The sequence below is a fragment of the Petaurus breviceps genome, unplaced genomic scaffold, assembly GCF_028583685.1.
Source record: "Petaurus breviceps papuanus isolate PSGF00001 unplaced genomic scaffold, PetGlider_PUasm1.0 84, whole genome shotgun sequence".
In the NCBI taxonomy this organism is placed as follows: Eukaryota; Metazoa; Chordata; class Mammalia; order Diprotodontia; family Petauridae; genus Petaurus; species Petaurus breviceps.
In genome coordinates this window covers 3,094,662-3,113,791 of record NW_027186645.1, presented here as the reverse complement: position 1 = coordinate 3,113,791, position 19,130 = coordinate 3,094,662, and the positions used below count along the sequence as shown (strand labels likewise).

Here is a 19,130-nt window from a genome sequence, read left to right as displayed (position 1 = left end):
AGGAAGGAAGGAAGGAAGGAAGGAAGGAAGGAAGGAAGGAAGGAAGGAAGGAAGGAAGGAAAAGAAAGGTAACTACTGGACACATTAATAGTGTAAACAATTTAAAGATGGAATAAATTATTTAAATTACTTGAGATCAAATTTCATAGGCACTTTAGAAATCTTGATTCTGTTGCTACTTAGATATATGATATTAGAAAAATCCTTTAGCTTCATCTGTAAAATTAGAATTTTAACTCAGTAATCAATAAAATCCCTCCCAGCTCTAATATTCTGTGAGATGTCCATCTATTTTACATGTATGTCATTAAATTATAAATTCTGGTAAGTCCATAAAGCTGATACCCTAAGCATTTATATGAAACTAGACTTTGTTAGCCTAGTTTTGGTTTCTGTATGTCTGAAAGTAATAAAACTGATATTACTGAGGTAGCTAGATGGTTTAGTGGATAGAGTGCTGGGCCTGGAGTCAGGAAGACCCGAGGTTATATCCAGCCTCCGAAACTTACTAGCTGTGTGACCCTATGCAAGTCATTTCCTCTATTTACTTTAATCCACTGGAGAAGGAAATGGCACACCACTCCAATATCTCTGCCAAGGAAACCCCATGGACAGTATTGGTGTGCTATGGTCCATGGGGTCACAAAAAGTCAGACATGACTGAACAACAAAAACAAATCAAACTGTATTTCTTTAATACCACACTCCAGAGGTTTTTCACTGGTCAGTAATGCTATTCCCCAAACTGAGTTCAAATTCAGGCTCAGACACTTCTTAGCTGTGTGATTATGGACAAATCACATAACATCTCTCAGCTTTAATTTCCTCATCTGTAAAATGGGGGAATAGAGGGGCCAATAATAAAAGCACTTGACACATAAAATGAGGTAATATTAATTAATTATAATAATTATTATATATTCTATATTTATTATAAATTATATACATTACATAAAACTATATTGTATATAAATTATTCTATATAAAATATATAATTATGTAAATAATTATAGAATGATCAATTAATAATAATAGACATTAAAAAGGTGTCACACAAATGCTAGCTCTCATTGTTACTATCATCAGTGAGGCTTTATCATAGGCAGAAATTAGGAAAGCAGCAGGGTACAGGGGATAATGTCATTGGAGTTAGATCCCATCACATTAGATATTTGTAAAGTACTTATTGCAGTGTCACCATGTAGAAGGTATCTAATAAATATTTCTTCCCTTCCTCCCTCTCCTCTCTGTCACAATAATTATATAGTCTTGGACAAAGTATTTACCCCTTCTGAACCTTATTTTTCTCATCTTTAAGATGGGAGTCATTGTATAAAGCTCAAAGGAGATAATGACCATTGACCAAAAAGACATGGAGCTAGGAGGGATCTTTGAGGTCATCTAGTTTAGGCCATCCCTACCCATTGTACAGAGAAGGAAACTGAGGCCCATATACAAGTTCGTGTCAGAGATAGGATTTTAATCCCAGTCCTCTGACTGGGCCAGTCACTTTGAGGCAGTATTCTCCACTGTACCACGAAGTCTGCTAGTAATGTATGTAAAACAGTTTGCAAATTTTAAAGTACTATGTAAAGCTGAGCTGTTGTTTCATCATCATCATTCTTATTATTAGAGATTATTTTATTCTTTATGTGTTACTGTAAAAATAAGAAAATGGGCCTTTTACCTCCCCACTTCTCCCGGTACCCAAATGCCATTTTCATTATTCAGGTGGTTTTAATCAAATGCCAAGACCTTTGCACATTTCATTGCCTTTTCAATTTTCATATTTTAAAAAATTCTATTTAAGCATTGTCACACTTGAGAGGATGATTTCTTTCCAACTGCCAGGGTGATGTATTGGGTCATTCTCTCCAAGATGGGTTTCCTTTGGCAAGGGAGCTCCAGCATCCTCGGCTCCTGCTTAATCACTAAAAGACTATCTGTACCATGACTGAATCCTGTCATCCTCCTCCCCCAGTGAAGCATGACCAGGGTTCTCCCCATCTTCTCAAATGATTAACTGTATCTTCCACTCATTTGCTTGACTTGTCCAAGAGAAAAAGGCTGTTTCTTTTCCTTCAACCAAACTGGGTAACGTTTGTATTTGTCTCATTATCTACTGTGAACTGTGTAGTCAATAATCTACATTGGGAATGTCCACTCCCTAAAACACATACACACACACACACACACACACATACACAGAGCTTTTTTTTTTTTTTGAGAGGGGAAAACTGACATGGAAAATTAACCTTAAAGAACCCAGAAAAGTGGGAAGAAAAGAGTTTTTTAGTTAAAATCTGTCAGTTTAGGAGAAGTAGTTTTCAAACCTCTAGGCTAGGTGATGTTATCCACCAAGATGGTGGTCTAATCATGTGCTTTATTCTTCAGCAGATGACAGGACTTTCCTAGGTTGCACATTTGTTTGTATTTATAGGTACTGGCTAGGGATGCAGAAGGATAAACAATGAAACACAGTGGCCTTGTCTCTTATAGGGTAAGGCAAAGAAAAAAGTCCCCTCTTATTTGTGTTGAAACTGACCTTCGACATGGATACTGGTCTTGATAAAGCAAGCGTGTTAAAAGAAGTATTGATGAGAAGATTGTTGTCACCTGGAACCTGGCTGTCCTCGGTGGACAGAGAGGGCTCTGTAGTCCAGCAGCTGGTAACATCATCCATGGGATATGTAGAAGGACCTTTTACTCACTCCAAATCATCTGATTCTTCATAAAACAGCAATAATACTTGTCAGTTGAGCATATTAGATTAGATGGCCCTTAATATCTCTTCTGTCTTTTAAGTCTATAGCTGTTCAGTGCCAAGGTTGGCTGCAAATTTAGACACAAATCAGGAAATGTAACCTTATCACGAACCAGTAAATCTAACACTTAAAAATCCTGTTACTTAACTTGTCTCCTTTTTTCCTATTAATCAGTAATTGCTTGTCTAGGGTCATAGGATAAAAGATATAGAGCTGGGGTGGAGAGGGGAGGGACTTAGAGGTCATCTAATCCAATCCCTTCATTTTACAGATAAGGAGATGGAGCCAGAGAAGTCTTGCCCAAGATCTCATTGGTATTATGAATTGGCAGGGCTGAAATGCATACTCTGGTCCTCCATCTCCTGCCCTATTTCTATTATGCCATTTAGAGTAGCACATATACAGATGGGCACAAGGAGGGGCTTGTTTTCTGTTTTTACCAAGATAATGGTTAGGGCTTAAGAAAGGACGGTCAATGAACATTTTGTGGAATATGGTTGAATTGCTCTGAGACCCTTTTGATCCAAATCCTCTGGGTGTGTCCATAGGACACATCTTTTGCATGGTATCTTCGGTTGTTGGCCAGGATTTTAATGGAAGCTACTTGGTTTACTCAGCTTCTCTGGAAAAGGTGAATTCAAACTGGCTGTTCAGCTCTCTAGAGTTTCCTTTCTACTTAGTTCTCCTATAGCTGCTTGGGTAGCTTTCTCTTAGGCTTAACATTTGCCAACAACAAAGCATGCTGGGAGAATTCCATCTAGATTATTAGGTTGGCTTGTAATGCTATAGGTAACCCTTCAACTAGGCATTCCATAATCTAGTAAAGTAATGTAGCTGTTCAGAGTTATTTGCTGTGTCAAGATCTCCCTTCTGAATTAATAATAATAACAACAAATAGGTAACATTTCTATAGAGCTTACTGTGTACCAGGCACTGTGTTAAGCCCTTTATAATTATTAAATCATTTGAATCTCATAAATAACCCTAAGAAGTAGATCCTATCAGACCCCCATTTTACAGAAGAGGAAATTGAGACAAAGAGAAGTTAAGTGACTTGTACAGAGTCACATAGCTAGTCAGAAGAGTATGAGGCCAGATTTGGACCCTGATGCCAGGTCGGATGCCACCTACGTGCCCTAACTGAAGTACTTTAATTTTATGTTTTTCGACCTCAATCCCATTGTTTAAAAAGAAACAACTCAAAAACATTTTGCAGATATGAGTGTCCAGCAATTTGAGGGCCACTTAAATTGACAGTATAGGTGTTCAGCTCTCAGTTGTTAATTAAAGGATAAGAAGGATAGGTGAGGAGTTATATTAAGCATTGATCAAGACATGGCTTCAGATTTCCCTGATTATGTTTTAGTTTGAGGGTGTCAAAGGGAAGAGAGAGGTATGTCTCTTGACATGTCTGTCTAGGTAGGATTCATTTCCCCAAACCAGTTTGACCCATTTACTCTTATGGCCCTACTACCCCATCCCCCAGAAGAAAAGTAAAAATAAGATCAGACCTCTTTACATAGGAGGACTCAGGCTTCCTTGGTTGAAATTTATGAATGATTTGCCTAAGGAAAATTTATGAATAATTGTTGACAGATTCGACGAGCTTTCATCTGGGCAACAAAGCCATCTTGTTAAATAATCCTTAAAGGAAATGGGTATGCTTGCTAGTCTGGATCACCTGCCTTTTATTCTTAATGACCATCCTCTTAACTAAATGATTTCCCTTTAGACTTTTTGTCTCTGCCTTTTATTTTTCTTCTTAAAGAATGACTTGTGTATGGGGGAATAGAGGGATCATTCTCCTGAGGATTGTTCTTTTGAATAAGAGGGATCAAATTGCAAAATAGTAGAAAAGACATGTTCAAAAAAATCAGAGGCAAAAAAAGGAAGGGGAGGTGCATTTTCCTCTTTTGCAAAAAAGCTATCAGAGTTATCTGAAGACATCTTACTGGCCAATGGACTGCTTAGGAGAATCCAGAAAAAATTAAATTTGATTCCAGAAGTCAGAGTAGTGCTCTCAGGATTTGGCTCTTCTTGTTTCCCAGTCATTGTTCAGTTTTGTCTAACTCTTTTGTGACCCCATTTGGGGTTTTCTTGACAAAGACCCTGGAGAGGTTTGCCATATCCTTCTCCTGTGGATTAAGGTGAATAGAGGTTAAGTGACTTGCCCAAGGTCACATATCTAGGAAGTGTCTGAGACCAGATTTGAACACTCTATCCATGGAGCCACCTAGCTGCCCCATTATACTATATAATGGCATACATTATTTAGGCAATTAGACCTGGAGCCAGGGAGACCTATGTTCAAGTCTAGTCTCAGGTATTGACTAGCTTTGTAACCCTGGGAAAGACACTTAACCTCATTTGCCTAAGTTTCCTCATCCATTAAATGAGCTAGAGAAGGAAATGGCAAACCACTCCATTGTCTCTGCCAAGAACATCCCAAATGGGGTCATGAAGAGTCAGACATGCCTGAGAAATGACTGAACCAATGATAATGATAATTATAATAATAGCATCATTAATATTTTAAGATTTTGCAAAGTACTTTATAAATATTATCTCATCCTCACAAAAACCCTAGGAAATAGGTGCTATTGTGGTCTCCGTTTTCCCGATGAGGATACTGAAGGGACAACATGCAAAAGGAAACTAAGAGGGAGGAGGCAAGTAGGAAGATACTCGACACAGGGGCATGGTGAAGAAGGCCCAGAGTAGGGCAGCCAGATGAGACATGAGGTGTCTGAGCTGGGCTCCCCCCTTAAGAGGAGGTTTTGAAGCTCGTGGCTGCACCCTCTAATCACAGGGACAGAGGCAGAGTACTAAGGCTGAGGGGATCCAGCAGCTTTTCCCAACAGCGAACATGGTGGAGAAGTCCCAGTAACCAAAGTTCTAGTAATGAGAAATCCAGATACTTGGTGATTGGTTGGATCTAACCATCCTATAAATTAACCATCCTATAAATTTCTTGAGCAGAGAACAAATGGTTTTACATAACATTCTTTTAATATTACAGCTGGGGAGAAAGGTGAGTCTTGCGGTTTTTAATGTTCAGATAGGTGCCTTCATTCCAGTGCCAGTATCAGCCTCATAATCATAGTCCTACAAGCATGCTACAGTAGAAGGATGACCAGATTTGAAGTCAGAAGACTGGGCTGCAGGTATTGGTACTGCCATCTCACTCCCAGAGTAGCACTGAGCAAGTAACTTAATCCCTTTGGATCTCAGTTTCCTCATCTGTAAAATGAGTAGGTTGGACTCAGTGGCTTTCTTAGGTCTTGGGTCCTTCCCAACTCTAAATCTCTGTGATTGCAGAAGAATGCACTTATAAATTTTAAAAACAAAGTGCCCAAGTTCCTGGGGAATGGATTTAACTTTATCTCATGTCTCTAAAAAGTTATACCAATTGACTTTTAGTATTTAAGTTATTCCAGTAATCCCTTTATTGTTAATTGTTCTTTATCTAATCCTGCATCCAGCTGTGCCCTCTAAAGACCCTTCTTTCCTGTGGGGGTTTCATGTGGTGCCTTCCACTGTTGTATGGACCTAATTGTTGATACCTTTTTTCCCCGTCTAGCTTGTGACTGTGACCCCAGAGGAATTGAGACAAGTCAGTGTGACCAGTCCACAGGCCAATGTGTTTGCATTGAGGGTGTGGAGGGGGCACGCTGTGACAAGTGCACCCGTGGGTATTCAGGTGTCTTCCCTGACTGCACTCCTTGCCACCAGTGCTTTGCATTGTGGGATGCCATCATCTCTGAACTGACCAACAGGACCCATAGATTCCTGGAAAAAGCAAAGGCTTTGAAGATCAGTGGTGTGATTGGGCCTTACCGAGAGACGGTTGATTCTGTGGAAAGGAAAGTCAATGAGATAAAGAGCATCCTTGCCCAAAGCCCAGCTGCAGAGCCCCTGAAGAACATTGGAAACCTCTTTGAGGAGGCAGAGTGAGTAGCTAATGAGTGGTGGGAACAGTTCACGCTATTCAGTCTTAAAAAAAAGACCAAAAACTTGCTAGAGAGCTCCTTACCTTTTTTTTAAGAACCACATTTTTAATAGATGCCACTCTTTTAAATACATATTGTCTCCAAAGTACAGGAGGGAAAAGTTTTTTTAATGGTCAGACCTAGTAGAAGAGAACGAAATCATGTGGGAATAGGATAAAATGTATAACCCAAGATATTTTCAGTGAGCCTTCAGATAAGATGACAGCCTGAGATTTTCTTTTAAATATTTAGATATTTATTTAAAAATCTGCCATTTTTCCACCTGTTCAAAAGTCCCCTGACCATTAAGTATAAAGGAGGAGGATGAGTGCCTTATCCTAGGGCCATTTTTATCTATACTCCCAAACAATCATAAAGATTGAAAAGTTCAAAATAATTCATTAGTCAGTGAACAAGCACATGTTAAGTACTTACTATGCCAGATAAATGCACGGCTTTTAAAATTTGTAAAGTGCTTTATGTGGATCTCATTTGAGCATCACAATAACACAGTTTCCTTATTTGTAAAATAAGTAGGTTGAACTCAATGGCCTTCTTAGGTCCCCCCCCCCCCCATCTCTAAATCTTTGTGAGTCTCTGATCATTGAAGAATGCACTTATAAATTTTTAAAAACCAAATACCCGAGGTAAGGACTCAACTTTATCTCATGTCTCTAAAAAGTTGTGCCAATTAACTTTTGGGGGTTAGATTATTACAGGTTGCATGCTCTTATTATCTCTATTTTTATATATGAGGAAACTGAGATTCACAGAGATTGTTAGTGCCCAAGATCACATAGTGTCTGAGGCAGTCTTCTTGACTTCAGGTCCGGTGCTCCATCTATCCTACAATCTGTCTCTTATGTGATTAGCCTATGTGTACTGGCCAAGAGGTATGCTGATAGTTAAATGAAAATAGCATCTTTTATTACTCATGTGGCCCCAAACAGTCTTTACTCTCAACCCATAGGCAAAGGACAGTTGGTAGAACTGTATAAAGTTGGAGCCTCATTATAATTCATCTCACTAAGAAAGTAAAACTGACTTATAACCAAGTCTTTTTGACTCTGTTATAACCAAATATAACATGGCAGACCCATATTATACCACATTCTTCCCTGTAGTAGTGTATTTGTATAACTGGTTTATTATTATTTCATTTCACTTTCTTTCTTGGGTTCTTTTTGACCAGGCCATTTTCATGACTTAGTAAATGAGTATCCCAAAGGAACAGGGCTTTATTAATTTGGTTACAACAAATGCTGTACAAAAAAATATTCATGGACGACCCATGCTTTCTTCAGCCTCTGGGTATTTGTCTCTGATCATATTGAATATCTTTATAGGCACAAAGTTGAGAGAAAAGTTAAACTGAGTAATGTTGACTATTCACAGTGACTTTTTCTTGCCATTAATTAGAAATTACTTTTCACTTCTCCATAAACATCTCAACCATTGTCCTAGGGAAATTTCTCCTGAAATCTTCTACCAATAACTATAAAAACACTTTAAAAAAACAAAGAAAACAAGCAAAAAAATCCTTGAGCAAGGAGAAAATTGGGAGAAAATATGATGGATGTGTCATCCTTCCTTTTCCATCTGGAGTTAAAATATCTAAAATAAGAATGAAATGAAAATACATTGGCTAATTCACTACCAAGAGGTCAGTCTTCAGAAACATTCCATAGCAGATCCTTTACTCTGGGAATGTGATTTCTAGTCATTGTGACAAAATGACACCTCAGCAAAACTAGGTTGGATTCCTGGGGAGTATATTATAAGGGGATCTTATAATACCAGGGTCTCCAAGAAACTAGATGAGGATTTCTGCTTCCTGGCTGAGTTGGACAAAATGATCCCCAAGGCTCCTTCCAACTCTGATATGCTTTGATTCTTTAACAATTCATCCATCTTTATACAATGTTTATAAAGGAAGAAGGGAGTAATTGGAATATTTGTGCCTCGGCACAAAGTGAGCAAATGACTTGTTTAAATAGCCTAACATGCCAGAGACACAGGAGTGCGGCAGCGGTCTCTGAATTAAAGGCCAGTCGAGAATTCTGGCCATGGGACCAGATTGTTAATCAAGGGAATCACAAGGCATTCTGTGTGAATTCTTAATGCATTTAATAGAAAAATTTATTTGGTTGTGGCTCCTAAAATGGCTTTACATTTTACAACATAATGGTGACAAGTGTTTTGAAAAGCAGTATCCCCATTACCAGCTCATGAACTCAAAGATTCTTCAGTGATTTCTAATTTTCCTTTGGGGAAAGAACAAAATCTGTTGTTCTTTGAGAGGACGCCAGGAGGTCTGTTAACAAGACTACATTTTTCTAACAGCTATAATTCTACATGCTGTATTTGCCTAACTAGTTATGGTCTGATCTTCTCACAGGAAAAAAAAAAATTTGCACTGATGTGCTTCAATGCTAGACTGCCAAAGATATATCTTTTGGACACTGAGGCTAAGTTTTCATTTAAAAATAATTAATTCTCACAAAAACATGCTGCAAAGACTTGTAAGGCCCCCAAAGGAGTATATAAGCAGGCTCTTTGGTAAAGGTGGCTTGCAGAATATATGTACATATACGTACACAGATAGATACATACTTGTCCTAAGCCTGGCCATTCCATTTCAAATTAAAATACCATGAGACAAGATTGTCTGGTTGGATGTTGTTGTTTTTTTTAAAGAAATATGTTGGTATTGCAATCTTTTCATCCTTTTTGCCATACATATCTCAATAGCTGAGAACACTACATTCTTTTCTATGTAAACTCTTACAGTATTCTTCTCTAAAAGGGCTGTTTGTTTGGGGAAGAACAAAGGAAGTTATATAGGACCCTGTTGGAAGGGAGGGGGGAAAAGGCTAGTTTTACTGGCACTTACTGGTCTTCCTGGAGGTGGGATGTGTGGCTTCCTCTTCACATGCTCCATCTTGAAAGCACTGTTGGCAGAAAGGAGATCTTTGGGAACTCTGAGAAGAATTTTTTGGGGTGGGGGTAAGATTCGACAATGGACTCTATTATGTCCCTCAAGTTTGTAGCAAAAAAAAAAATGCATTTGTAATTATGTGGGATGTGAAACAAATTATGTATGGTATTGCATATTCCACACTCTGACCTATGCTGTTGCTATGGTTTGAGAGTATGACAGCAGTATTTTGGAATTTGTCTTAAATAGTTAATCTTCCACAAGGCAACTGGATGGATCTTTTTGCTATGTTTTGTTTATTTTCTTCAAAGAAATGGCACTTTTTCTCTTGGAAGAAAATAACACCATTGAAAGATTAAAAAGTAATCTCTTAGAATCTGTATCATAGAACAATGGATTGGAACTTGGACCATCAAATCCATCTCTCATTTTACAGATGAAGAAACTGAGGAACAGAGAGGTTAAGTGACTGGCCTAAGGTCACACCAATAGTAAGCATCAGATGTAGGATTTTAACTGAGTTCTAACTCCCAAGTCTAGCTCTCAACCAACTGTGCCATCTAGCTTCCTGACTTGAAACTATGTTTCTGACCCATACTGGTTGTAAGATTCAAGGCAAGTTCCTTAACCTATTAGTGCCCAAGGAAATTCCCTAAAATTACAAGTAGCAGGACAAGTTTGATATTTGTGTGTAAAGGAAGCTTCCTTGCTAGGAATTCCTTGGATCAGAGGTGTCAAACATGCCATCCACAACACCAATGAAGAGGGCCCAAACCAGATTAAAATGTAATTGGAAAATATTTAGCAAAATAAATAAAGATATGCTAAAATATAGATATAATTAGTATGTGGTTTTACAAGTCACTATGTAGCCTGTGGGAATGCCCATGCATTGTTTAGTGGCCCCCGTTTTTAGATTTTGACGTCATTGTCTTAGATAAATGAAATTGGGGCAGTTAGGTGGCGCAGTGGATAGAACACTGGCCCTGGAGTCAAGAGGACCTGAGTTCAAATCCGGCCTCAGACACTGGACTCTTACTAGCCATGTGACCTTGGGCAAGTCACTTAACCCCAATTGCCCCTCCAAAAAAAAACCAAAACAAAAGATAAATGAGATTACAGACCTAGTCCAGAAACTAAGAGGGAGAATATAAAGCTGGATTTAGAGGAAGGCGACATTGTTTGCTGAGTTGCTTTTAATCCCTATCAAGCTGAAAGAGCTTCACCACTAGGAAATACTAAAATAGTCATCAGAATTTGGACAGAGCTATGATTACCCCTCTCACAGTGCAGACCACAGCCCCGGCTCATCATGTCATCCTGCATGACTCTTGGCCCTGTTTTCTCATAAAGCCTCCACAGAGAGAATCTACCACAAAAGAAATCAAATGCAGTTTATTTTGCTTAAGCAGATTTACCCTTCTGTCCACAGGAAGCTAACCAAAGATGTTACAGAAAAAATGTCTGAGGTGGAAGCGAAGTTATCTGACACGGCCTCACAGAGTAATAGCACAGTCGGAGAGTTGGATTCCCTGCAGATGGACGCACAGAGCTTGGACAAAACAGTGAAAGAACTTGCTGAACAACTGGAGTTTATCAAAAACTCAGATATTCGGGGTAAGCTTATGATTTGGGGGGGGGGGCAGCGGTGCTGTTCGGGAATTGTTAGAAAGAATAATCCAGCTCAGAGAATTTGTTTAAATACCAAACTAATCTTGCCTTTTAGTGACTCACCTCCCCACCCCCCACCATAAAGAGCTTTCTGTTTTCTTAGTCTTCTCATCAGATTGATGGTTTAGATGAGGATGACAAATTCCATAAGCCAAATGTGGGAACTGGGGCCCAGCAAGTCTAAATGATTTCTCAAAGGTCCCACAAAGACTAAGTGGTAGCATAACTTTTCTAGAGTAAAACTTGAATTTCCTGTTTTTCTGGTTAGTGGTTATAGCTCACCCCTTACCCCCCTAGCTTTTCATGGATAGGCATCCTGTTGAATAACTTTGGAATTAAGTTGATACTTCTACAAATCACTTTAAATTTCAGATGTTGCTTAGTCAGGAATTTTTTTTTCCAGATCCTTACCTTATTGACTTTTCAGGCCACTTAGAGGAGCCAAAAACAGCAAAAGAAATCCCAGACTATGTTATATCACATTACCCATCACTATTGAGTACACAATCAGCCTCTACAAATGTTAACTTTGGCCCTGTCTACCCGACAGCAGAACATCTGGATGAAAAAATGAAATGTTAAGTCAACCACCCGGATGTTTTATCTACACGATGCCAGCTCTCCAGATGTTTCCAAATACTCAGTGTCTGGCATCATATAATAAAAGTATTCCAGATAATTGACTTAATTTTTCACTTTTCATTCAGACGTCCATCATCATGTGAACCCAGCTTGAGTGTTGTTTGGAGGTAGGGCTAGAATGGAATGAGAGAATAAATTGTATTTGGGAAAGGGAAATTACATTGTCCTGTTTGTGCCTTGGGATTTTTTCTCTTTTTTAAAACAGAATTTCATTTCTTTATAGGAAGTATAGGGCAGGATAGTGCAAAAATTACCCATTTGTTAGTAGAAGGGAGGTGGAAATCAGCATTAACTTGGAATATTTTCATCTAATCTTGTAGGAGCCTTGGACAGTATTACCAAATACTTTCAGATGTCTCTTGAGGCAGAGGAAAGAGTGAATGCCTCCACCACAGATCTCAATAGCACTGTAGAACAGTCAGCCCTTACTCGAGACAAAGTTGAAGACTTAATGATGGAAAGAGAGGCCCAGTTCAGGGAAAAACAGGAGGAACAATCCCGCCTTCTAGATGAGCTTGCAGGGAAATTACAGAGTTTGGATCTCTCTGCTACAGCTGAACAGGTAAGCTTTGGCAGTTACTGGGGAAGCTAGATTCAATAAGGCAGCTTTCATAGATGAGTTACAGAGGCCTTGAATAAATTAGCTCCTTAATCCTTATAACAACCACAGGGCAAACAGTAAAATCTCCCTCTGTACTTCCCCATCCCCCCCCCCCCCCCCCCCCCCACACACACACACAGCATGGGGTGCTTAAGTGCCTTGGCCAGGGTTTTCTGTGTCCATAATAAAGGCAGATAAAGGAACAGGGATTCTTACATGTAGCCTTTTTCTGATAAAGTAACCCAAATCACCCTCATGTTTCTTCTCTGGGGCATAATCCACATTCCCTTATTCTTATTGACTAATGACTGACTTTGGATTTAGATTAATTTCATTTTATTTATGAGCTTTTTCCATAGATATTATTCACCAAATAAAAAGTACAAGCCAGGGCCGGCCAGGTGGCTCCTCGAGTAAGAGCACCAGCCCCAGTGTTGGGATGACCTGGGGATCCAATCCAGGCTCAGACACTTAGCACCACACCCAGAAATAACTGGCTGTGTAACCTGGAGCAAGTTACTTAACCCCAATTGCTTTAAAAAAAAAAAAAGTACAAGCCATTGGAAGGGAGGAAGTCCTATCGTTACCAAAGGTGGTTCCTATAAAGGGATCATTTCCCCCAATGGGTTATTAACACATTCTTTTCAAGCAATAATTTTACCTGGGTCGCCATCTCATTTTAAATCTAAGAGCAGGGGCAGCCAGGTGGCGCAGTGAGTAAGAGTGCAGGCCCTGGCATCGGGAGACCCAGGATCGGTTCTGGCCTCAGATACTTGGCACCCACACAAAATAACTGGCCGTGTAATCTTGAGCAAGTTACTTAACCCCAGTTGCTTTATAAATATATAAATATATATATATAAATAAATCTAAGAGCAGCTTGGAAAACTAGAACATTCTCAGAACCTAAAAAATATTATGTGCCTGAGGGCAGCTGAGGAATCAGACTCTTGAAAATCGGGCAGCAGGCCTAAAAGCCCATACTAACCTTACTTCAGCTTAATAGCACAAGGCACTGGAAGGTAAATGGGGCTAAGTAACAAAATAATGTTTTGCCTAGGGATAGACATATAAGTACAGATGAGATAGAAAATGAAATCCTCAAAAGATACATCCCTTTATTAAGTGCCTGTTTTGCAACAGCTGAGCTAAAGATTAAAAATGAAACAGGTAGTTTACATTGTTGGAAGATGCAAATATGCATGTATAGGTATATTAAAAAAATCTATTGAATTATGATGAGGAAGACATTAGCATCTGCGAAGTCAGAGGAGGCTTCCTGTGTTGGAGCCAAGTTCTGAAGGAAGCTGGGGATTTTAAGAGATGGAGGTGAGGAAGGAATTCATGTGAGAAATAGCAAGAATGCCTGTTGAGCTAGATCATGGAGTATATAAAGGAGGGTGATGCCACATGAGTCTGGAAAGGTCAGCTGGAGCAGATAGACTGTAGAGATTCTTAAAGGCCAAGCAGAGGAGTTTGTATTGGATCCTAGAGGTAATTAATAGGGAGCCACTGAATGACATGGTCAGACCCATGCTTTAGGAAGATTACTCTGGGGGCAGCTAGGTGGCACAGTGAATAGAGCACCAGCCCTGGATTCGGGAGGACCTGAGTTCAAATGCAGCCTCAAACACTTAACAGAAAAACTAGTCGTGTGACCTTGGGTAAGTCACTTAACCCCAACTGCCCTCCAAAAAGCAAAAAAAATTTTTTTATTTAAAAAAATTAAAAATAATTTTAAAAATTAAAAAAAAAAGATTACTCTGGTAGCTGTGAGGAAAGACTCAAGGCAGGGGGTATTTAGAGGGTTATTACAGTAATCCAGGCAAGAAGTGATGAGAGCTTCAACTATAGTCATTTGTTAGGAAGACAACAGGACTGATGTGAAAAATATGAAAGTGGATAGACTGCTAGAGTTGGAGTCAGGAAAATTTAGGTTCAGATTCTACCACATTCACTTACCAAATGACCTTGAGGTCCTCTCTGGACCTCAGTTTGCTTATCTGCAAAATGGGGTGTACTGGCTGACCTCTGAGACAGACCCCTTCCAATTCTAGCCCTCTGATCCTATGAGGTTCCTACCAGCTTTTAATCCATGATTTTGTGATCCAGAAGAGTAAACTCATAGGTGACTCCTACATTGAGAATATGGACGTCTGGAATGATGATAATGCCCTAGACAGAGATAGGGAAGTTAATAAGAAAGATGAGTTTGGGAGGAAAAGTAACGAGTTCTTTGGGGTGTGTTGGGATACAGTACATCTAGTAGGTGCAGAGGATGCAAAGACGAAAATGAAAGCTCTCACTCTGATTTTTTTCCCCAGGGGTGTCCCCAAGCTTTTTAGACATTAGTGCAACATCCAGGTGAATCAGACATCCTCATTTCATAGACAGCAAAACTAAGACCCAGAGTATTTCTGTGGAATTCACTTAATTTAGCAGTCCAGTTAAGTCTCTGCTGCAGCTGAGTATCAGCTCCGTTTCTAGCATCGATGTTGACGTTTCAGTTTTTGCTCCCCGCTTCACTGGATTATGTTAAGGACAGGCACTGGCCCTGTAACTTCACCTGTACTGGGAATTCCAAGGTGGAAACCCCTTCTACCAACATAGATAAATACCTTCTTTGCAAGATAGAGCCTTAGAGAGCAGACTAGAGTATGAAGAGATGAAACATGCCTACGTTCCCTGCTGGTCTGTGTCAGAGGCAAAGTCTGACTTGGGAGACTGGCTCTCTACTCACTGTGCTATGGCACATATATGTCAGAAACAAAAACAACATTCTGCTGACCACAGTAAGGAAAGGCTAAAAAACCTTTGGGGAATTTTATTTTGACATGTATCGTAAGGGGTCTCTGGCTCCAGACTCTTATGTTATTTCCTGCTGCCTTTCCAATCTAAAAAGTGGCAATGGAAACACCAATGAGTGTTATCTCTTCTTTAAAACTCCTCTTGTGGAGTGTGACATTCCCCAGTTAGAAATCTGGATTCTTAGGACCTCTCATGGAACTTGGGAATATATGTTCCTCGTGGTTTTCCAGGTACACCCTGTCCTATCTCTGCATATATTTAGCTGGAGTAGAGCTGTTATTTTTTTTTTTCCCCTTAGCCTTGTCTCACAGGATCTCTTGAAACAAAACAGACCTTCTGGGTGAGCTTTTCAGCTGTCAGGCTGTTTTCCAGTAAAGTGTCCCTGGTGCCCTTTTGCTCCTGAATAAAGCTAATGTTTTGTGTAGTGTCCAGGATTGCACTATTCAAGCATTTCGTGTGAAATAAACCAAGTGAATTTTAAGGCCACTGCTTCAACTCGAATGCAAGAAATGAAATATGCTTAGAAATTTCTCAAATTTAAATGATTGGAATGAAGAAAGAATAGTTCAAAGGATACAGAGGAGTTATGCAAACTTTTTTTTTTGAGAGAAATTGAATCTTCTTTTACCTGTTTTCTATCATCATCTTTTCAGTGTTTCCCATCTATCATCACTTTCTCTTTTCCTACTACTTATCCCCTCCACTCCCAATCCCCAAAAGAATGAGTCCATGTTATCTTTCAGAATCACACTTATATTGATAAAGTGGCTTAAGAAAGGTGATAGCAGAATGGTGCTTTCTCAGTACATTCATTCCAGGGTACCCTTATCATTGCGGAATAGGAATGGCAATTAAGGTGAGTTTCATGTTCACTGTCCTTGATAGCAGCTGATGTAAACTGGGGTGAGGGGTGGGGTTAGGAATGAAAGCAGCCCTTTGAAATAACATATTTGACTATATGGTGTAGTGAAGGAGAATTCTGTCACTCTTTCTGTGACAATGGGCAGTTTGTCTTGGTCTTAGTTTCCTCATCTGCAAAATGAGAGGGTTGGACCAGATGACTTCTGTGTTGTCTTCCACCTCTGAATCTATCGCTAATGCTATCTGCCACAGCCTCTCCAACCCCACCCTGCCCCTGTAGATGACTGTGCCCACACATACCCCAGAATGACTTTTCCCATGCCCCTTCACCTAATCAAGTCCTGCCCAGGTTCAGTAAATCTCACTCCTTTTGTGAAACCTCCTCCAAACTACAACAGCCTAAGTCAGGGGTGTTCTGTGAAGTATGGATTCAGTCAGAGGGCTATACTAGGGGGCCTTGAGGCCACAGGTTCCCTACCCCTGAATTGTCTCATTTCTCCAATCTCCCTTGCATTTAAAAGTATGTACCAAACAGTGGCATTCATTGTCTATTCAACAATTGGTTGGCTGATTTACAGGGGTCGTTCTTTTTTCACTTAGCCATCATAGTGGGGACCCTTCAGTCACGGACTATAGATTGTTTGCATTTGAGGTGACCCCTTGTTTGGGTTCTGAGGTAATTTCTTTCCCTCCCCCCTCAGATTTTCTCACATTAGCAGTATATTAATTTATGCATTATATACCCCTACTAGATTCTAAGTTCCTTGAAGGGAGGGACTGTTACTTTTCACTTCTGTATTTCCAAGTAGTAGACATCTTAGTCATTGTATGCTGAATTTAATTGAATTTATTTAGGGTGGTGGAAGATGGACTATGAATTGATAACAGGGCTAGAATGTGGGCCACAGGAATTTCATCATCCTTCACTAGTGAATTTTAGGCTTACTTCTAGAATTTTTGAATCTATCCTGTCCTTCTCTAGCCTTTTAACTGTTTTGCTGCACACTTATTGTGCATTGGTAACAGTGTGCTCTGAGGGAGCACAGCAGCTCTGTAGCAGAATCACTATCTGAAGTATTCTACCTAACCTCGACTTGTTGCAGACTTGTGGAACTCCTCCGGGGGCCTCCTGTGCTGAGACGCCATGTGGGGGGCCAAACTGCAGGACAGACGACGGGGAAAAGAAGTGTGGTGGACCTGGTTGTGATGGCTTGGTCACGGTGGCACATAACGCCTGGCAGAAAGCCATGGACTTCGACAGAGATGTCCTCAGTGCCCTGGCTGAAGTGGAACAACTCTCAAAGACGGTAAGTTAGCATGAGCAGCTTCTTTCCCTCTTTTGTTGTTGGATGGAAACATGAGAGAAGATGAAGGTGAGGGAAAAATACTGTATAAATGATGACTGTTTAAAGTAGACATTTTTCAGCCATGTGCCAGGCTCAAAATGAGTGGGTGTGGGACCTTCACTCAGACAACTGAAGTTGTTTCTGGGCTTAAATGTTATTCCTAAGTGAACAGTGTTGATTCCAGAACAGGTCAAATCTCAGTGCTGATCATTTGAGGCAACCCATGTTGGGGTCTTAAGAATCACAGCATGCAAGAGCAAAATCTCTGTTCTGCTACTACCTTCAGGGCTTAAGTCTCAGATTCTTCATCTGAAAAAGCAGCACGTTGGACTAGATGCCCTCTAACATGGCTTCCATGAAGGTGCATTCTAGCTCTAAAGTGAACCAATGACTATATCACTGCTAATCTTCTAATAATAATAATAATTCCTAATCATTCCTGTCACTCCACAAAATTGGTACCTATCTGTAAGCTAGGCACCAATATTTTCTGTTGGTAACTTAAAAGTTTTGAGGGTTTTTAAAAAAAATAACTGAAAAAAAAAACCAGGCCTTGAAGAGGGCATAGAGTAGCTCCCTGTTCATACAAAAACCCTTTAGAGGGTCAGAGAATATCCATTTCAAATGGCCTGATATTCTAGCTGCTGGTATTGTAAGTATTATGTTTTGACCTTAGTTTCCAAACCCCACTGTAAATCATAAGCAGCAGCAGCTTCAGAAAATATTTGTTGAATGACTGAAAGGAACAGTAAAGGAGTGATTTTTTTTTTTATTTTACGTACCATATTTAGGTCTCTGAAGCCAAACTGAGGGCGGATGAAGCAAAACAAAGTGCCCAGGCAGTTCTGTTGAAAACTAATGCCACCAAAGAAAAAGTGGACAAAAGCAATGAGGATCTGAGGAATCTGATCAAGCAAATTCGAAACTTTCTGACTCGTAAGAAAAATGTTTTATTATTCCCTTGTTTCCATTTTGATGTTGAATAGGAAATGAACAAACCAATCCTATGATGATGAATCAAAGAAACAGGGCTTCATGATTGAGACCTAAGACAAACCCAAACCTGCATTTTAGAACAGATTTCTGATGAGACTTTCTAGTAAGAGGATAATTTTTCCGTTTTATCTAAACTGTATGATGTTTCAGAAAGTTATTTGGCTGTGATATACACATGTGAGGCCTCATAATGTTAGGGAGCCAATGTCAAGACTCACGTGACTACAAGTCTACGTAAGTCACTTAAGCTAGGGCACTGAGGCTCCACAGATTGCAGACATGGTGGCAGTTGTGCATTGATAAAGGAAGTATCTTCATGGGGAGTTTCCTGTGCCAATGAAATACAGTCCAGGCCAAAAAACATGTATTTTTTGAAATATGCCTTTGTATATAGTGCTAGAAAAGGAAAGTATGTACTAGATGAAAAACTGCAAGGCAAAAAAAGGTCCTGTTAGAGAACTCCTCAGGCTTTTTATTCTATCATGAGAACCTGAGGTTTGATATGTAAGAATA

At 39.7% G+C, this 19,130-nt stretch overlaps 1 protein-coding gene across 3 annotated transcripts in view; it reads left to right on the top strand.

The window, feature by feature from the left end:
* LAMB1 (laminin subunit beta 1) overlaps nucleotides 1-19,130 on the top strand; it is a 114,190-nt gene that overhangs the window by 89,313 nt on the left and 5,747 nt on the right. For all 3 annotated transcript variants that reach the window (XM_069107005.1, XM_069107004.1, XM_069107006.1), the window contains 5 exons: nucleotides 6,346-6,715; nucleotides 11,125-11,309; nucleotides 12,326-12,567; nucleotides 17,379-17,582; nucleotides 18,413-18,557. In XM_069107005.1, coding sequence (XP_068963106.1) covers nucleotides 6,346-6,715; nucleotides 11,125-11,309; nucleotides 12,326-12,567; nucleotides 17,379-17,582; nucleotides 18,413-18,557 — 1,146 coding nt within the window. The remainder of the gene's footprint in view (nucleotides 1-6,345; nucleotides 6,716-11,124; nucleotides 11,310-12,325; nucleotides 12,568-17,378; nucleotides 17,583-18,412; nucleotides 18,558-19,130) is intronic.